The sequence below is a fragment of the Neolamprologus brichardi genome, chromosome 1, assembly GCF_056152115.1.
Source record: "Neolamprologus brichardi isolate AB-2024 chromosome 1, ASM5615211v1, whole genome shotgun sequence".
Lineage (NCBI taxonomy): Eukaryota > Metazoa > Chordata > Actinopteri > Cichliformes > Cichlidae > Neolamprologus > Neolamprologus brichardi.
Window position 1 is genome coordinate 6,690,382 of NC_142104.1, and position 19,597 is coordinate 6,709,978.

General features: G+C 40.8%; 1 protein-coding gene across 7 annotated transcripts in view; it reads right to left on the reverse strand.

Moving 5' to 3' along the window:
* Positions 1 to 19,305, reverse strand: part of kif13ba (kinesin family member 13Ba) — a 45,423-nt gene extending 26,118 nt beyond the window's left edge. For 4 of the 7 annotated variants that reach the window (XM_035905103.2, XM_035905099.2, XM_035905098.2 and 1 more), the window contains exons 1-7: positions 18,596 to 18,733; positions 18,013 to 18,368; positions 12,031 to 12,124; positions 1,675 to 1,687; positions 1,194 to 1,254; positions 976 to 1,068; positions 259 to 439 (exon numbers count right to left, since the gene is read on the reverse strand). In XM_035905103.2, coding sequence (XP_035760996.2) covers positions 259 to 439; positions 976 to 1,068; positions 1,194 to 1,254; positions 1,675 to 1,687; positions 12,031 to 12,124; positions 18,013 to 18,082 — 512 coding nt within the window. In that variant the 5' untranslated portion in view covers positions 18,083 to 18,368; positions 18,596 to 18,733. Of the gene's footprint in view, positions 1 to 258; positions 440 to 975; positions 1,069 to 1,193; positions 1,255 to 1,674; positions 1,688 to 12,030; positions 12,125 to 18,012; positions 18,369 to 18,475; positions 18,734 to 19,241 lie in introns of those variants that run through there. The other 3 variants (XM_006779721.2, XM_035905097.2, XM_035905093.2) reach the window with 3 other exon arrangements.
* Between the last annotated feature and the right edge of the window lie 292 nt (positions 19,306 to 19,597).

The window sequence follows — 19,597 nt, forward strand, 5'->3', positions numbered from 1 at the left end:
CAGCTCTAAGATGCTGAATCTAGTTTAATAGGATACTAATATTAGAAAGGCAGAATCTGCATTATAAGGATATGAGACAAAAGAAAAACGTTCTGTAAATCTAATACTCTATTGATTTAAATTTGGCTCGTGGAGGGGAACTCAACCAAAGGCAACTACTGAATTGTTTAGGATTTATCAGAGCGGCCACACCTTTCAAATGAAAAACGAAACCACCCACACATTTGGAAAAGGGCTGATTGAGGAATGAAATCATACCCTTTGGGATCGAGCAGATCTCGGACCTTCTCATTGTAAATCTCCATGTAGGAGACCTCAACAGTGAAACTCTCCTCCTCCCGCTGTTCCTTCTGTGTCCGTTCAAACAAAGCACTGCACAGTCGAGGTATCAGCCCTGGCTGATCCACTGAGCCCATCATAGTGTACGACTTTCCCGAGCCTGCAAACACGGAGACAAATACTCCAATTTAAGGAGACTGACTGCAGCAGGTATAGTTAAATGTAAAATAATTTCCCGTCTTTGTGGCAGCTGATACAAAACACTGCCACTAACACACAAAGTAATGATGGTACAATTGTGAAATTATTAAAGAATGATTTCACCTGACAAACAAGCAAAGGGTTCGACTCATTATGACTCACGTGTAGACAGTGGATCAATTTATGAGCTCCAACTTGCTGTCGCAGGGTCAAGATTATATGTAAAGTAAGAGTATGATAAGTGCTCTACACATTATGGGACATGAGATATCTGAAACGTGTGCATGTATTTTAACTTCTGTGTCTTATTTGTACTGAAGAAATGCAAGTCGGTACAAGTGGTAGTCCACAAAGACACTCCTAAAAAAGCTTTAAGGCAATAAAAGATAGATAGAAATCTGCCACATACTGTAACCAACCCCTGTTGTTAAGTTAGACGCTCTGTCATAAAATAAGATTCATCATAAATATGTGAGTTGTCTAAGTGTAAATTACCAGTTTGTCCATAGGCAAATATACAGGCATTGTAGCCCTGGAAGGCATTGTGGAGAAGACTTTCCCCAAGGCACTGGAACACCACCTCCTGACCTGCAGTTAAGTGGCACAAACAGACATCGTCAGTCGGTATAACTGAAGTATATATTTAGTTAACACATCTGGTAGTGATTTTAATGCAATTTCTTTTTGAATGATTAAAATAAAAATTTACATACCTGCAAATTTTTCCTTATCTGTCTCATCCATGGACCAGAAACAATAATCGTAGGCAAAAACCTGTAAACACACAGACAAAACAGCACCACCATGAGTCGCACAAGCCACCACAGTAAAAAGGTGTATATTATGTTTTTAAATGCTCAAATGCTCAAATTGTGTAACCATAGTGACCATCAAGACTCAAACGACGATGAAAATAATCACATACAGCAAAGAGAACCAGTGGGAAAAAACATTCAGTTCCCAGGGAACAAGTATTGCCTCAGGATTAAAATAAAGGTTCATAAATTAAACAAACCATTTAGGCAATAATGGTTTTTACAAATCATTACTTTGTATCGCTGCCTGTATGGTCGCACACAGCTCAGAAACTGAGCTGAAGTAGTACAGCGGTGCCTTTGTTTAAAACAGATGATTCACAACCATGGAATTAGCTCAGTGTTGAAAATGTCCGTGTGTGTATTTGTGTGCCGTTACCTTGGACTGACTCCTGATGATGTTGGGAGGATCGAGGTCAACGGGAACATGTGGAAAAACAGAAAGATAGCATTTAGTGCAAATTAAAAGGATGCAGTAGGATGGGCTTTCAAGGCTAATTTTGACCCTAATGTGTAGCATGCAGAGATAAAAAGAGAAAGAAATTTATATGTGGGTGGACAGACAGGCAGACTGGATTAAAGTCATTTGCTTTAGGCTTTCCTTGTTTTAACATTTACTTTAAAACATAGCTATTGTTGTAGTTGTTTACAGCTTCTGTGTCACATGTCAAAAACAGCCTCTCGGGGGATTTGGGTGTGTATCTGGGTGTTAGGGTGGGCGCTGCATCCATCTCTGAGGGCGTAGTAAATCGTTTCAGGAATGCGTGTGTGAGAATAGCACTGGATGTGTGAGATAGAGAGGGGTACTGAAGCTGGCAGTGTGTTGACATTGTCTATTGCATTCAGATGATGGTGTGGAACAGTTACTGGGCTGAGGTCATAAGCAGATATTAAAGATGGCATGTAGGAAAAATAATGAAAAAACAGTAACCTTTAAAAAGAAGTGGAACAGCTCTGTGTATCTGTGCAAGCTTTTACAGAAAAACTAAGGAAATATATACACAAGCAGCCTCAGTCATACACACGACAGACATCATGAGCTTTTAGCCAACAGCTATGTCCTTCAAAATGGTTTCCTCCAGTAAACAGACGGGAACTCCATCTGGTTTTCTCTGCATATGAGGAAATGTCAGTACAGACTAACCTAATTTTAAATAGTATGTGCTGAAAATGAATTATAAGCTCTTAAGCTGGCAAATCAATAACTCTAAGTTACAGAAGCATAAACATTTGACATCAACCTGCTCCACAGATTATAAGAAATACATAAATTAGAGCATGGTTTTATATTATTTTAAGCATGTAAATATTAGCATGTGATTCCAGTTTCCACATCTTGGAGTAAAAGTGGACTGTTCAATCAATTCAATCATTCTTACTTCCCACAAAAAACACAACAAAATGTGTGAATCTGAGTGTGCAGAGAAAACCAACCATTTTAGAATTGTCATTAAAATATGAAGTATGACTGAATACTGGTAAATCAAGCCTGGTGTAAGGTTACTAGCAGCCAGCTTAACTGTCAAATCTCCTAAGGTGCTTAAGCACAATAATTATGCAAGTTCACTTCAGGCCACATTTTACAAGATGGATAATTTAAACTTAGGCAAGCGATTGCATTTGACACATTTGCTGAATTGGTGCCAAGACGCTGTTATTACTTAGCGAGAAAGAAAAAGAGCTGGAGGCCATACACAAAACATTCTACTGCAGCAACTCAACTGGATTTTCTACTCTGGAGGAATCGCAATCATTTTGTTTTATGTGGTTTACTCGCACCCGTTCTAAGTGCCAATCTCTTTTGATCAGCATTGCACTTCACGCTGCATTCCTATTGGTTTGTTAGTAGATACGGGTCAAACCAGGGCTCACAGCATGAGACAGTCATCCTAAATTTGACACTGTCTGAATTTTGTCCCAGGATTTATCTATTAAAATGTCCTACCCTGAACCTCTCACAGTGCTACACAGGACTACCGATCTGTGGTTAGGGTCAGGCCGAACTCTCAAAGCATACTAGTGTGACCCAGGCCTGCAGATTCTTTTCAAGATCAAGATTGTTCAGTGTGAAGCCACAAGCACTGATTAGATTGGTGTTCCCTGAGAGAGGGAGTCTCTGGCAGTGCCTGTGACTCCTTCTACCATAGTTCATATTCACTTCAAATGCAATAAGGTTTTGTCTGTTGTCCTTTATTCAATTCATCCTAACTCTCCTCTCCTGTCACCTTCTTCCTCCATTAGTGCAGTGGTGGTGCTGCCCAAAGGGTGAGGGCAGCTGTCAGCCAAAGAGCTGCATCAAGTCAGATCAACATCTGACTCGATGGCTTGAGGAAAGAGATTTCTAGCGGTTTAAAAACCCACACTCAGAAATACTTCTGCCACCAAGGCCTACAACCTTTCACCGGCTTCCTTCTAAAACACATTACTGTACAGCTTAACATTCGGCAATGAAAGCCTTGCTTAACCGAACTGTTCCCATTAGCATTAATCCTTTGTCTAAATATCTGAAACACATTTCGGCCCTCATAAAGATGGCATCGTGAGAAAACACACTTGCACAAAGACATCCTCACACCTGTTTCCTTTTACCCATGCACATTCTTTATAAACCACTATAGCTGCAGTTCTTGCACAAACCAGCCAGCAATCTGTAACACTTCATATTTCACAGACGTTCCACTGCTGATGTGTTGCATTCAGAGAGCAGATGCACGCAGACCGATTCCTATCTGCTGTGTAATTGATACCAGTAGCTATTCTTCAATAAGTATCCAATCAGGACTTCCTACAAATGTTTTAGATGGTTTTGTTAATGCTAAAAAGTGACGTTTATTTAAGTTCCCAAGTTAAAATTCATTAATAACATTTACTCTCTTAAAGCACAAAAAAGGGGATGAGATAGGAGTCATTTTATACACTATAGTTGTCATCCACACCCTTATTTTCAGATATTTTTTTTTTAAAATCCTATTCTTGGGAGCTTTTCAAAAGTCTCCCTGCAGATGCATCTCCAATTCAAGGATGAAGCTAACGTGACAGGTTTTGACATACACAGTGATGACAGCTGTCACAATTGCTTCAAAGGCTGCTGGCAAGAAGGGTCACCCATGTTTTGCGTGATATGAAGCTAGGGACCCCCCCTGACCAATGAGCGAGGAGAATGAGACGGTCAGGAGAGCTGTGAACCCGCCTCGTGCACTTCTATTAGTCCCTCCCTGCTTCGGCCTACTCCTCTGCTCTGATCGCCGTCATTTAAAAAATAACTTAATGCATGGCTGCTTTTCCCCCCTCCTTTCTCTCTCTCTTCTGTTCTTGCATTCCTCTCTCTCACTATCTCTCTCTCTCTCTCTCTCTCGGACTGTACCATCCATGGCGATGTAGGGAGGAACGGGAGTGGATGATGGAAAGAAGGCTGAAGGTAGCCAAGGGGTTTAAGGAGGAAAGAGCCTGAGTCTGAGACTGGAATGTTAAGCTGAAGCACAAAGAGCATAAGAGCAACACGACACATACTGATGACAACAGTTTTAGTATAGTTTACACAGGTTGGTATGTTATAGAACAATTGGCCCTCACATGGTGTGTAAATGATTAAATGACCTGAATTTATCCTCCTATATTAACAAACTGTACTTTCCAGACAGCATACAATGTTTTATACATAGCACATTTTAAACCTCTGCACATTCACTGTATATGTGCAACAGCAACCTGCTATTCTTCCGATGAGCAAAAGTGAAATAATATAAAGTCTGCTGTTTCTGTCCTAGTTCTTACTGCTCGATGTTCTGAATGAGTAAGTAATTAACCAGTTAGATGTATCAAGTCCCCCCCCCCCAAAAAAGCCAGAAAAAATCCTTCTGAAAATGTATACATTCAAGACTCACTGTAGTTTAAGTGTGTCTGCAGTGATCATGTAAGTACTGCTGACATTAAGGCCCAAACCAAATTGAAGCCCAAGTAAATCTAGTTCAGTTTCTCAATCCCTGTGATGCACTTTTAGCGGAGTTCTGGATGGTTACTTTCCCTGCCTGCATTCAACCCTTTGCAGCAATATGACAGAAAACTTGACCTACAAAGTATAAATAGATTGCATCATTTGTATTATCAGGCAACTGAACAGTAGAGCAATTTTTACACAAATAGGACAGACCAAGCTGTTTATGCGGCTTGGCTTTGATATGAACACTGAAATTAAGGCTACAGATTTTTTGATGTTTAGGACAGGAATAATAACTAAGTTCCACCATCTCATACACTCAGGGTTAGTTTACTACTAAAATCCACACCTGGGAGAGGATATAGTAAAGGTGGCAGTGACTATCGCAGCCTATTTATATATTTGTCGGATCAGCCAGTGCTCTCCTGCTTCCCTCTGGTGCTAAGCAGATAAAGTATGCTCAATTTATTGATGTGCTTACATTTAAGCTCTCTTCTTATCGCTGCACTACAGGCCAAACAAAGTCCATTTATCTCCAAGATGTTCATGGAAAAGTCAAATATTCAATCGACTGCTCACAGTACATCAAAACAAATCAATTTCTCACACATTTTAATTTTAGTTTTCATGGCTGTCACTTTCAGACAACAAAACCAATGGATTAAAGATTGCTGTGGACCTAACTCTGTATTCTCAAATATTAAAGCTAAAAGCAAATGAACATGTTAGCTTGGACCCTAACCCTAACCCACTGGTTAAATCCTTTCAGACATTCAGATAAGAGATCAGCTCGACCCAAATTCAAAAGTAGCCTGATGGAATACTGGTCACAATGTACTTATTTTTGCGCTGATCTATTCTGTTTTTATATTACATGTGACAACAGGAGCTAGCAGGAGAGCTAATGTAGGAAGAGTATGACAGGTGGACTATTTACTAAACAGAGCAGGAATAATGGAGTCATAAGCCAGTATGTCAGTCTTTTCCATCTTGATTCTAATGCAGACATTTTATTAGTGGACCCCCAACACATGGTTGGTTCACACTGAACAAGTTAAGCACCACCCCCCCCCCCCCCCACCCCCCCTTACTTTACATTCAAGTGCCATCTTTTCGACATTAACACAAACACTGTAGAGCATTCACTCCCAACACAAATCTTAGTGAGCACAATAAAACCACTCTTACAAGCACAATGTATACTGCCCTCAGACATATGGTGTTACACACACCTCATCCAGCATCAATTCAAGATAAGGGGCCACATAGCCACTTTTGTGTATCGCCTTGGAAACCAAGCCGCCTGTATTTGCCTCGTTGACATCTGATGGGAGACAGATCTTTGTCAGAGTGTGTCAACATTCAGCTTCACGAGTCCAAAGCAAACAGCCTCAGGTCATCATGCAAACCGCAGTGACTGATGACATGGCTGTAGGGCAGTTAGCTGCCTGCTTATCAGACACACAAGTGCAAAGTACCCTGGAAAAGCAATGCAGATCCTGGAGGTAGGGACATGTCTGGTGAGAAAGGACACAAGGAAAAACACCAAGGATACTAAGTTTAATGAGAGATTTAATATAAGACGAAAAAAAGACCAAAAAATCCCCCACAAAAAACTCATTAACCTTGGTTGACAGAGTGAATAGGGAAGTAGATAATTACATCATTAATGTATCTTTGATGGTCAAGAAATTTCCAACTTCAATCAAAAATGTATCACCATTATAGTGAGTCACCGAGTGGTCCCCTGAACAGCTAAAGTGTGGTCTGCTCAGGAAAAACTGAATCAGACCCACACACAGGACACACAACTGACAGGGAAAAAATAAGGAAATGCCTGCTGAGTCCTTTCAAATACTTGTAGTTGGTATCCACACTACAAAGTTGTTTTTTGGTTATTTTTGTTAGCTGTTTTTGTTGCCTCCTTCAAAGGTTTTACCCAGGGGAGAAAGAAAATCACCAGTAGTGTAATAAAATATTTTTAACTTAAAATATAATTACAATAATAATACAATACAGAGTCATTAACGGGCAAGTGAACACCCTGTAAATGAACCGTCTTAGTGCTGAGGTGCGTCATTTCAGTCCAATGTTGAAAAACGGCTAGCAGAGAAAACTTGTGCTTTGATAATTTTATTATTTAATATTTTTATTGTAGTACAGGCTGTCGTAAAGAGGCTGCAAGTAAGCCTAAATAGAAAGGACAAGCTCTGTTGTGTTAATTTTGTTTAAGGTTTAGGGCGATCGTGGCTCAAGAGTTGGCAGTTCGTCTTGTAATCGGAAGGTTGCCGATTCGAGCCCTGGCTTGGACAGTCTCTGTCGTTGTGTCCTTGGGCAAGACACTTCACCTACCGCCTACTGGTGTTGGCCAGAGGGGCCGATGGCGCGATATGGCAGCCTCGCTTCTGTCAGTCTGCCCCAGGGCAGCTGTGGCTACAACTGTAGCTGCCTCCACCAGTGTGTGAATGTGAGAGTGAGTGAATAGTGCAAAGCGCTTTGAGGGTCTCGAAAAGCGCTATATTAATGCAATCCATTATTATTATTATTATTATTATTATTATTATTATTATTCACCCATCCTGTACACAACCTCGTCTGCTGGCTGCCTTTCTTTCCTACCACATTGAACAAGACAGTCAGGTATGAGAACATAAGTTACATTTGGAAAAGTCCTAATCCTTATATTTCTATATGCTGATGTCTGTATCGGTTTACACAATAAGCTACAAGTCTTCAAAAGTAATCGTCATTTAGCCTTGAAAAAAAGTGTCCTCTGCTGTGACCCACATTAAACTGGAGGTATACGTCGAAACTGAAACAACCGACAGGTGCTTGTAAGGCATTCAGCACCAAGTCCATCTGGATGCATGCATTTACTAATCAGGAGTAAGCTTGAGAGCAGATACCTTTTAAATGAAAGTTGTGCTCCCAAGCTACCATTAGATATCAGATCAAGAAATCAGATCAGTGGCCATGACTTTCCCCCATATGCCTGGTTAGAAACACAGGTCCTGACAGCCTAAGAGAAGAAAATCCTTCATTTGTATTTAAACAGAACTAATCCTGAGTTTCGGCAACAACCCCCAATAAAGACACTGCTGGAGACGTTACTGAAAACTGTCTCACGGCAGAGATTAGGGGTCTACTACATTAGAAGGTGAACATTTCCACAGGTGAAGTTTTCAGCTTCTTTTTTAATTAATAATAAGGCAGTGTGTTTTCGTGCACAGCTAACGGTATGTCAGAAAGCAGGTTAAGAAAAATGAGAATAACTCTGGACATACACACACACACACACACACACACACACACACACACACACACACACACACACACACACGCAGATGTACACTCATCCCCCCTCCAAACGCCTTCGACGCTTATTCCCTTCTGATGCTGATGGTGGATCAAGGAGACCAGCGCTGCTGCAGGCCCGGATGTACTGTCTACATTGGCTGTCTCTCACCCTTTACCCATCCCTTTTGCTTGTCATGTGTTTCTTTGGTGTATTAAGAGTTTTTTCATGTTCTATGTGCAGCGGTGGTTTTTTTTCTGTTCTCAAACTGATCTCCCTGTTGGAGCTCAGTCTGGGGGGAGTTATTTTTTTTCTCCTTATCTTTCCGCATGTGGTGCATTTTCCATTGTTATACCTCTCTGACCTGTCTTCCCCATGTGATGCTTTTGTGTAATGTATGTATGGTCGGAGGGTAAGATGGCGCCGCCATAGCGTGCAATAGGTCGGCAGTCTTAACATGAAATTTCCCATTCATGGGACTAATAAAGGTATCTTATCTTATCTTATACACCAGCCTTCATCCTTTAGCCCACCAACACTATGCTGATAATATATTGTACTAGTGGGCTGTATATAAATGCATATTGAGCTACCCTAAAGTTAAATAAACCTGTCACTGCTCTGTAGATGCCCAGCAAAATGATCCCAATCCTTTTGTGAAGGCCACATGTCACATGACCTCTGACTTAAAACTTCCTTCCTTGAGCTCATTTGTATAGCAAATGTCCTGTCCAATTTTCAAGCTGCCTATTGTTCCACACTAAGTGCTTTTACACAGTGTAAGCCACAGTTCTGACAGTCTGTAGTGGTTTGTTTAACATTGTTATTATTGTTTGAATTATATTAACAAGTGCAGTAATAAGACTCTACTTAATGCCAATTAAAGTAAATAAATTTAAATGAGAGTCTAATAATAATAATAATAATAATAATCATAAAGCTAGTTTGTGCAGATAAAGCTATCAGTAAAGATGACGTTATCTTCTGCCCAGCTTTAAACAGAGGCCCTTTATAACTCAGTAACTTAAACAAATAGTGTGCACCTGCAACACCCTAACCTTTATTGCACCCACTCCAGTCTTTCGAAACCTTAACAACCAGGAAACTAGGTGAGTAAAAGATAATCCTCAAATGTAAACACCATGTCAATGAAACCTGGGCCCAAGCAAACAAAATAAAAACAGCATCTGCAAACAACACTCAGTCAGCCCATCCTTCTGTCACTTCGTTAGTCCTTTGTCACTGACAGACAGTGGGAGAAGCGGCAGCGCTGCTCTTGTTCAGGCCACCATAAAAGTCACCTCTAGGAAGTTTATGGGCGACAGATGCTCGTGTAAATGAGGCCTTTCCCCCCCTCTTCCATCTTCTCCTCAATCAAGGAAGGGGCTTCACGGTCACTGGCAGTGACCCAGAGTTAACCTCCTCGTGCGTTGCTAAGGAAACAGAAGAGTTGAGAAAAAGGGAGGAAGCCCAGGCACAAGGAGTTGAGCAGGAGTCAAGTCTGTCTTTTTATATATACAACTCTCTCTGTCTGCGTGCATCTCGATGGTGCAGTCTTTCTTTTAGGCATATCTCTCTCTCTCTCACACACACACACACACACACACACACAGTGCTGCTGTCTGCTCATGAACGTCAGCCTGAAGCCATTATTCACCGCGTCTGATCTGGCAGTCTGCAGTCGGCTTCAGCAGTCACAAGGAGGTCTTTCTTCTGACACAGCTGGCTTCCACCAATATGGTCAGTAGTCAGAATCCGTAGTCAAGAATGATTAATAGATGATCTCAAACCATCCGACTAGACGAAAAAAGGTTAATTAAAACCGCTTACATCCCATCAATTTGAGACGCAGTTTGAGCGATCTCACCATTAGTCTGGAACAACTTGGACACAAATTCACAGCACACACACACAATCCTGTTCTGTGCTTTACAACCAAATCTAACACATCTTAATTCCTTCAGTACAGGAACTCAGACACCCCGAGCACAGTTATGCCATTACCACCAACAGCAGCTGGTTAACAAGATGAGGCAGAGGGAAAGCCAAGAGTGGAAAACAAGTGGCAAGTGGTGCGAGTTAAAATCCACCTGCCTTGAAGAGGCCCAACAGGTGGCTGGTCTGCTTCCTGCCAAAAACTACATCATGAGGACATTCCAGACAAATCTGAGACAAGACCTCTTGAGAAACAGCAATTAGAGGGAGGATATAAGAAAATTCCCAAAGCACTGCAAGCCTCTAAGAAGACAAAAGGTAAAGGGCAAAAAAAGAATAAGAAAAAAAGCCAACTATAAATCTGTATGAGGGCAATAGAAGGGGGCTACTGGCAGCTCATGAGACGTGTGACTATTAAGGCCGTTAAAAGTAAGACACTGAAAGCACATCAATATTATTTTATCCTTTATTTTCTTACAATTTGGCTTAACCATTAAAAGTATGTCTATTCAGCCCGTATCAGCATGGTGTCTCAGTGGTTATCAATGTTGCCTCATAGCTAAAGGTTCAAATACAGGCAGGACCCTTCTGTGTAGAGTTACCTCACTTATAAAGAAGAGAGAATATAAATATCACAAAACAACAATCTGTTCAAGTGAATAAACACAAAATTACAGTTATTCATTACAGTTCGTGCAACTTTGTAACGGAGGTATTTAAATTTCATGTCCGCAACATGTATTTTGTTTAGAATAGACAAAGTGTGGACATGTAGCTGTTGCGGTCAAGACAGCAGAGTTTGAAACCTTCTAAAATGACAAAGTGTATGACTTGAACTTGGGTCTCTGGTGTGAGTGCTGAAACCTATACACTAAACACCAATAGTTTTTAAGTGTTAATGATTTAAACTTTTCTAGATCTAAACATATTTAGTAAGGCTGACATCACCACAAAAGGCAGGATACTGCACTTTAACTGATGAATTTACAGTAGGTAATGACTAGGTCACATGTGTGACATCACTGGAGTGGAGTTTACATTATGCCTGTACGAGATTTCTTTCTCTCTGCCACAATACCAAAAAAACAAAACAAAAAAAACCCCACATGCTGCCTATTTTGGCCTAGGACACTCAAAAAAGTTTCACTTCCTGGTAAAAACCGAGCTTAAAATTGCTCCTTTCTCTTAAATACCCCTGGATAGTTTTGGCAGAATAAAAGTCAAATAGGGGTATTCTCAGGCAGGTTCTAGAGTTGTAAGAGACAACTTTTTTCCATTGATTACTAAAATCATTTATGGATGTACATCTCTAATGGTCATAGTAGGTAATGTCCTCAGAACATTTTCTGAGAATTTCTCAAGTCTGTTCCACCCACATCCTCTTGAATTGTGTCAACACATAACAATGTGAAATGACTGTTTTCATTCACTGCTGCACAAGACATGCATTGCAGCCCTCATTGAGAAAGAAAAAAAAAAAAAAAAGGGGGGGGGGGGGGGGAGGAATTAGGTACCAGTGAAGAAAATACATCAGCTGTTGACATGAGTCACACTCTAAACAGACATACCTAGAGTCTCCTTTTCCAAGGTTACCTCCCGCAGGATGGAGGATCGTCTGGTTTTTCACCATTTCCACAACACATTTAGTGTTTAATTCCTTTTCTGTGGATCAGAAAACACAAAGTGTTATTACTAAACGACTGAAGCTCAAAACCTCACACATCCCAGTCAATGCAACCATTCACAAGCAAACATAATATTTGGACCCAGAATCCTTAGTGTTATATACATGGCTGACACCAAGTAACTTTTACTAACACTGCTCTGATGGCCACGTCCTCCCTGCATCACAAGCAGGAGTTAAACTGTTAAACTGCATTAGATATTAGCCGTAATTTCCTGTGGAACAAACGTTATGTTCAAACAATTGTGTGTGCAGGAAAGCAATCACAGACTCAGAAAAAATGACCTTTTACCTTAGAGTAAGCATTTGGCTAATCAATACCCTGGTTATTTTGGGCACACAAACACATACAGAACTAAGGACGTTCCATTCTGACCGTGGCCTGTTCGTGCAGTGACGTAACACTTGGCCTTCAGACCACCCACTGCCCACTTCCAACTCAGCATGTCTGTCAGGAGACAGACACTCTCTCTATTTTTAAGATTAGACTTAAAATGTTTGATAAAGGCTATACTTAAATCTAGATCAGATGACACACTGTAGTAAGGGTGGGTCGATTCTTAGCGTTTGATTGTCTCGCTATTACTGTAAGATACATAACTTTAAAATATAAAGCAACTTGAGGGGACTTGTTATGATTCGACACTATATAGATTAAATTAAAATCATGCATAAGGACTGGTCTTGATGCCTTTTTCATTTATAAAAAAAAAAAAAAAAAGAAGAAGAAGCTAGCTGTGAAAGTAACCACACTGGAAAATAACAATAAATACTTTGAGACTGGTATGTCTCTCCATTCATCTGCCGTCCTTAGGAGACCTAATAATAGTTGTCTGCATACTCGCATAGTAGGTGCTGCCAGCATATCCTGGGCTTCCAACATCTGACAGAACTGCTTGTTTATTTGAATTAAAAAAAAAAACATGTACTCATAGGAGAATATAACAGTTTCATTAGAGTCACTGGAACTTTAAAAAAAAATCACCACTGTGTACAATTACACATTATTACTATAGTTAAGACTGTGGTAAATGCCACAAAATACTGAATAAACATAATTAGTGAGTTTGTTATAAACTCATGTTTAATCATAATAATAACACAGCTACATACCACATCAATAGGATGTCTTTCTGTGTCCGCAGGAAGCATATTTGTTAAGACCATAAATATATGGCTGGGTATTGTGTTCTCCCTGGTAACGATATCCTCTTTAAAGTATCAATAAAATGACCCTGTGATCAGAGGTCACAACGGGGTTCCTTAAAATGCAAATCAGTATTTGCTCAAGGTCATTTTTATTGATAATAAATACCATCCTTCCACCACCACATGACCTTGTTCAGGCCATGTGTACACATGCATGATAGAGTAGCAGTTTTATTACATTGTTGCTGTGCAAATTACCACCATATTCAGTAAATACTTCAGCCAAATCTTTAGATATGGGCTTTTTATTAAACAAACAGTATATGAAATAGATGACTGTCAATAACCTCTCAACTGTGCAGTAGGCTTGCAAGAACATGTAGGGATGTTTTGATCATGAGCAAATGTGTTGTGTTAGGACAGGAAAAACAGCTCGTGGTTTCAATTCCTTTCTGCAACAAGAACTGTCTAAAGCAGCGTTACAGAAGTGCTGTTTCTTCAGTCGTTTCTTTTTTTTGTGTGTAACCAAGTCATGACTGCTGGTATAATCAACAAGTCAGGGTGACGCATACACTTGCTCACCATGTGCCAAATCATAGCTTTACAACCAACAATTCAATATCACTATGAGAGGAGTGCAACAATATCCCCCAAATTCCATACAATAATTTTTGAACCACAGTTGCAATTAATTAATCCACTTGATTGGATCACAAAGCAATAAACTTGCTTATTCTAATCCATTTCTAGGGAAATTGAGACCTGAATGACCTTTAAACATGAATTAATTTCACAGAATTAAAAGCTGGGAGGGTAAGACAGTTTGAGAATATTTATAACCCTAGTGCACAGAAGACATTAGTAGCCTTTCTCATGGTTTGGTGACCAAGTATGAAAAGTTAACTTTATTGTTAAATAAAGCAATAAAACACGCTTTAGCAAAGGGCATTTCCAATTGCTGTGTAGCTGGTGAATAGGTTGTACGTGGTTTTACATGCTGAATTATTAGCATAGCTGCCTTTGCCTAACAAACAAGATGCAAATAGTCACTTTATCTAGCTGGTACAATTTCTTACATACAATACAAATGGGAATCCCAATGTGTGTAGTTGTACATCTCCGGGCTTTTCTGGCTTAAGTGGACAGGGTTATGGACGCGAGCATGATTGGACCACATATAGTTGTGGTCCAAGGCACATAGGCACAAGAAGGCTGTATTCTGCATTTTACAGATTTTTTTGTTAATTTGACAAATAACATGTACTTTATGCTTGAGCAAAATCAGTCTAACTTACAAAGATGTTCAAAATCAAAAGCCTTGTGATTTTCCGTGGGTGGAAGGGCAAAACCTGTCTGGTCGGCACCAAAATTTACTGTATGCTGGAAAAACTGACGTCCAATGGAGAGGACAAGTGTGGTCATTAGAAATATTATGTATTTTAAGCTGAACTGTCTGCTTCGTGGAGCTTGCACTACTGTTTCAGGCATGAGGGTAGAGCCATGGAAACTTAATGTCAGAGGTCAGAGAACCTGAATCACGCTCCAATTCTTCTGCTGTCAAGGGCAGTACAAAGCAAAAAAAAGGAAAGCAAGAAAAAAAAGCAGATTGATTCAACAGAGAGCCCATAACAGACAGAAAGAGCAAACGTTAAACAAGGGGGCTGACACAGACATACAGCTTTTAGAACGCAAACTTTCTGTTCTACTTTTTCCTTCTGTTGCTGCAGCCTACATTACCCATGTGCCCCATGTGCAGCAGCTGTACTTTCTGCTCAGCAGAGAGGAAAGTGTGATGTAGCATGGTTGAGAGGATAAATGTACCCATTGTTATCTGCCTCTCGTTGCTCCATAACCAGCTCCCACTTTCCACTGGCCTTCCCTGGGCTACCGGTGCTGAGGTTTGGCACCACAGCACTGACATCAGCCAGGAAGCTGATTGGCCGCGGTGTTGCCGTTGCTACGCCTGAGGTTGCTCTGTTCTTCGAAGTCCACAGCCATGGGAACATGGAGGATTATGCAACGTTAGCAAATACTCATTCAGACTCACTCCCTTCCTGCCTTTGTCCAGCTAGGCAGCTACACCACCTCTCCTCCTCAACCTGGGATACATGGGGACAGTGGCCTCGGGTTAAAGGGGCCTGCTTATTATTTCAGACTCTGAATCACCACACCAGCAAGGGAAAGCTGAGAGGAAAGTGCACTCCCTTAACTACCATGACTGTTTCCAGAAACAGCTGTGTGATGCTGGAGAACCGAGTAAGAGCTGTGGCTGAACAGATCAAAGGTGCGAATGTGTGAACTGGAAAACCACACAGAGCAATTTTTCTGAGATCTGAGAGGATTTGTGAGTGCACTTCTCCTGGAGTGACTCTTGCCAACTGCTTTTTATGAAATCAAAAAGATACCACTTGAATGCTGGTAGATGTGGACAGAAACTCCATTCAGACAGAGAAACCATCAAAAAGGCCCTCATGGAAACGTGGCACTGCCAGTTCCAAACCTATTCCCACTGCATTTAGCAAACTTTCAATTTTCCTGCCTGTTCCTTTTTTTGCCAAAATAATAATTGGTTCAACTTGCTGGAAGATAGAGGCTGCATACAGGAACTGGTTTATGTACAACATTAACTAACTACTAGACCTGGATGCTGGCTTTGATCTAGCTTTAAATCTGCTTCTGAAAGTTGCTTTTAGTGGTTTGAAAATATAAGCCCATTTGAGTATAGTGAACTCATTGTTATGCTCAAGAAACTAATTTGAGATCATTTAAGCTTTATGACCTGGCACATTACGTTATCCAGCTGGAAGCAGCTACAACCACCAGTCTGAACCATTAACATGACTCGGGATGGAGCCATGCTTCCATGTTCATGTTGTGTATGCCAAATTATGAGCCTACCATGCAAATGTCACCACAAACACCAAGTCTCATCAGACCAGGGAATCTTTTTCTAATCTTCTGCTGTTTTGGCTGGCTGATTAGTTATTTATGTTAACCACCAATTGAACAGGTGTATCTAAAGTGGCTGTGGCTGATGGGCATGTTGTTAAAGTTCAAGGAAATCCACTGGATTAAAATTCACTTTGTTAAGTGTAACAAATTCACAAGTCTATCAAGCAATCATGTAAAGTAACTGTGACTTTAGAAACTATGTTTGTTTTTTCCACACCTGACGCACATGTAAGCCTTTCTCCATTCTCAGCAAAATGCTGCACAAGCCTTTATTATTTATGGAATCAATAATAAGAGCATTAAAGAATGTGCTCCAAGTATCAATAAAATCCCCTCATAGATATCAGCTGTACCCGTTAGGTCAGATATCACGCTGAAAAGGGATAACTGAATGAGGACAAACTGAAGACATCTAAGACAAAACAGGACAAATGAACTTCAAGTAAATTCCCATCACTCCCTGTCAACTACCTTGCAGCTGTTGGTGAAAAACTGGACTTTTTAAAGTGGAAAACTTACTAATTTTACAGAGAGCCATCACTGGAAAAAAAAAAATCATCTTTCTCCCTGCAGAGTTTACTCTACATCAGAGTTCACAGTGAGAACAGAGTGGTGATCCACTGCCTTGATCTTGTGACCGACATCTCCAGTTCAAATGAGGGGGAAGACACACGTGATTCATTTTGCCGGTTGTTGGTCAACCACTCTGCCTCAGCAGCTTTCCTCTTTCTCCTCCTTCTCCTCCTTTTATGGGACACATGGTATCCCATGGCAAAAACACAAATTGGAAATTGACCAGGAAATGTCATCTGTGTCTTCCTTCCTGCAGTGCAGGGGAAAAAAAAATCTGGAATGCATTTGACAGGCACATTCGAGCATGCACAAAAGATTTGTGCAATACTGTGCTTTTGTTATCCAGGCTTTTCTAAAATTAGAGATGTAACAACGTGTAGATGTTAGCAGCCCAGGAGAGACAGTGGGAGATGCAAAGACAAAAGCCTAAATTTGTGCTCCAACATCATTAGGTCAGCCTTCTTGGGTTATTTACATTAAATGAACCAAAAAACGTGCCTCCTCAGCATGTGACAACAAAAAGCTACGGACATCTGTATCAGCCAGTAAAGGAGACAAAGCGTCTAGACTTCCAAACAGTAGATCTTCACACAGCAGCTCAGCTTTAAATCTGGCTGGATGGCAGGCAGCCATCAGGGAAGCCCTATGGCAGCACTGTACAAACATGTGCCATCCAGCTCATTTCACTAATGGGTCCTAATCTCTGACTGCCATCCTACTCCTAAGAAATAAAATAAAAAAAACAGAAAAGAGGAACAGTTAAGTCAGCCCAGGCTCCTGTGAATAATCCATATAGCATAAAAGTGTGAGACTGCCAACATGACGTTACTGTATGTCAAGAAGAACTAGGAATCATGTGCAGTGTCAGTGTTTTAATTTCTCTGCACAAGCAATCATGCTGTATGTGTACAGATGATGTCAAAGCCCTCCTTTTAGAGAACATGTGTTGCAGCTGACAAAGACTCAGGTGGCACACAGAGATGCATTCAGGATTCTGATGAAACCTCAAAGACACAAGTGCACACCAAATGTTTGAAATTGATGTGTCAGCCAACTGATTCTACCCACTCTTTCTAGAAACACTGGAGCAACTGATTATATCTCTGGGATGGACAACAATGTGAGAAATGAAATAAAAGTTTTTTGTATGGATATCAACCCCAGTCATAGCAGACTGAAGCCACCCTCTCACCTCTCCTGTTCATGGGCCGTACACGAACAGCCACCTTGACATTGGAGTCGTCCAGGCTCGGCTCCCCCATGCTGTCTCTTTACCCGGGGAGGGAAAGCAGCGCTTGTCCAAAATAAATCCGCCTTTCAGCTGAACAATCATCCAAAACTTGGGAAATCCTCCGCTAGCCGGACTCTGGGCCGGCTAGCCTCTCTCAGCTTTGCTCCACAGACCAGGCATGTCCACGGGAAAAAACAAAAAGCCTGGGTGAAATCCTGCAGGAAGACAGCCACCTCCACTACCACCACCGCCGCTGCTGCTTATTTTCTTCTTCTGTTCATATTCCAGGCTAATTTAAATCCGCCGGGGCGTGGAGGCTGGAAGAGGAAGGAGAAATGTAAATCAAGCAAGATATTACAGTAGCTGGGGTTTGTGACTGAGCAAACATATGCTATCTCCAAAGCCAGAAAAAAGGGGGGCTAACCAGCTAATTTGGCAGGCAAACTGAAGGGGAGCAGCGGCAGGAAAAGAGCAAGTTTTGAATCTTTCCTACCATTTTACTCCATAACATGCCAAAACAACACCCAGTCTACGATCTACACACCTAATGGAATTCATCCCAGATGTGACACCGTTAACCTGTCAGTAAAAGCGAAATGATCCGATGAGAACTGCCTGCCGATGATATGCAGCTTCCCAACGGAATCCGCTGTCCTCCCTTTGCGTCGAGTTGCAAACACCGAGCAGCATCCGCCCTTCCGCTTAATTATTTTCCCTTCATAATAAAAGCCCCAAAGTGTTGTTCTATCCCGCCGTTATCAAACATCGACTAAGTACACTGAATTATCTTAAAATGACGAACTGACAGTAAAGGTCAAATAAGGAAAAATACCAAACACATTGACAACTAAATTTCATCTGCTTCACTTTACGCCTGCTTTCAGGATTTTATACCAATTACCTTTACGTATAAACTTTACAAACTCATTTTAGTTGCGCCAGATTTTAACAAATTCATCAGTAGGCCTCAATTTAATTTTATTCATCATTTAAAGTTCATTCCTCGCTCAGCCATCAGTACGTCATCAAAACGCCCAGCCGGGTCCGTTAACAGCACGCTAGCCACACAACAAGCTCCCTTCTTAAGATACTAACTTATGACTTTAAACTATAACCAGCGTAAATACAGCAGATACCAGCAAATGCCACAATCTTTTGGATAAATTGTTGACAAAAAAAGTACTTTTTACCAAAACTGTTCAATACCCCGGCCACTCTGTCAGTCACGCGACACTTCCGGTGATCACCGTCAAGTTAAACGCAGCATACGGAATACTTCCGATATTTTGTTTTCCAAAATATAACACGACAACTCCTTTTGACACTCATTGCAATTTCGGGTCATGTTCCTAAGTCACATCATAACATAACGTTACAAAATCAAATTCTAAATTCAGGCGCAACAAATAAACAAAGCAAAATCAATAAATACAGTTAACATTTAAGAGCTAACACAGAAAGCAATGTCTTCAAATATTAGCTATGCAGTACAGTTAATAATTCTAAAGTTGTACCCAAATATCAGTGTAGCGATCAGCTTTTCTGT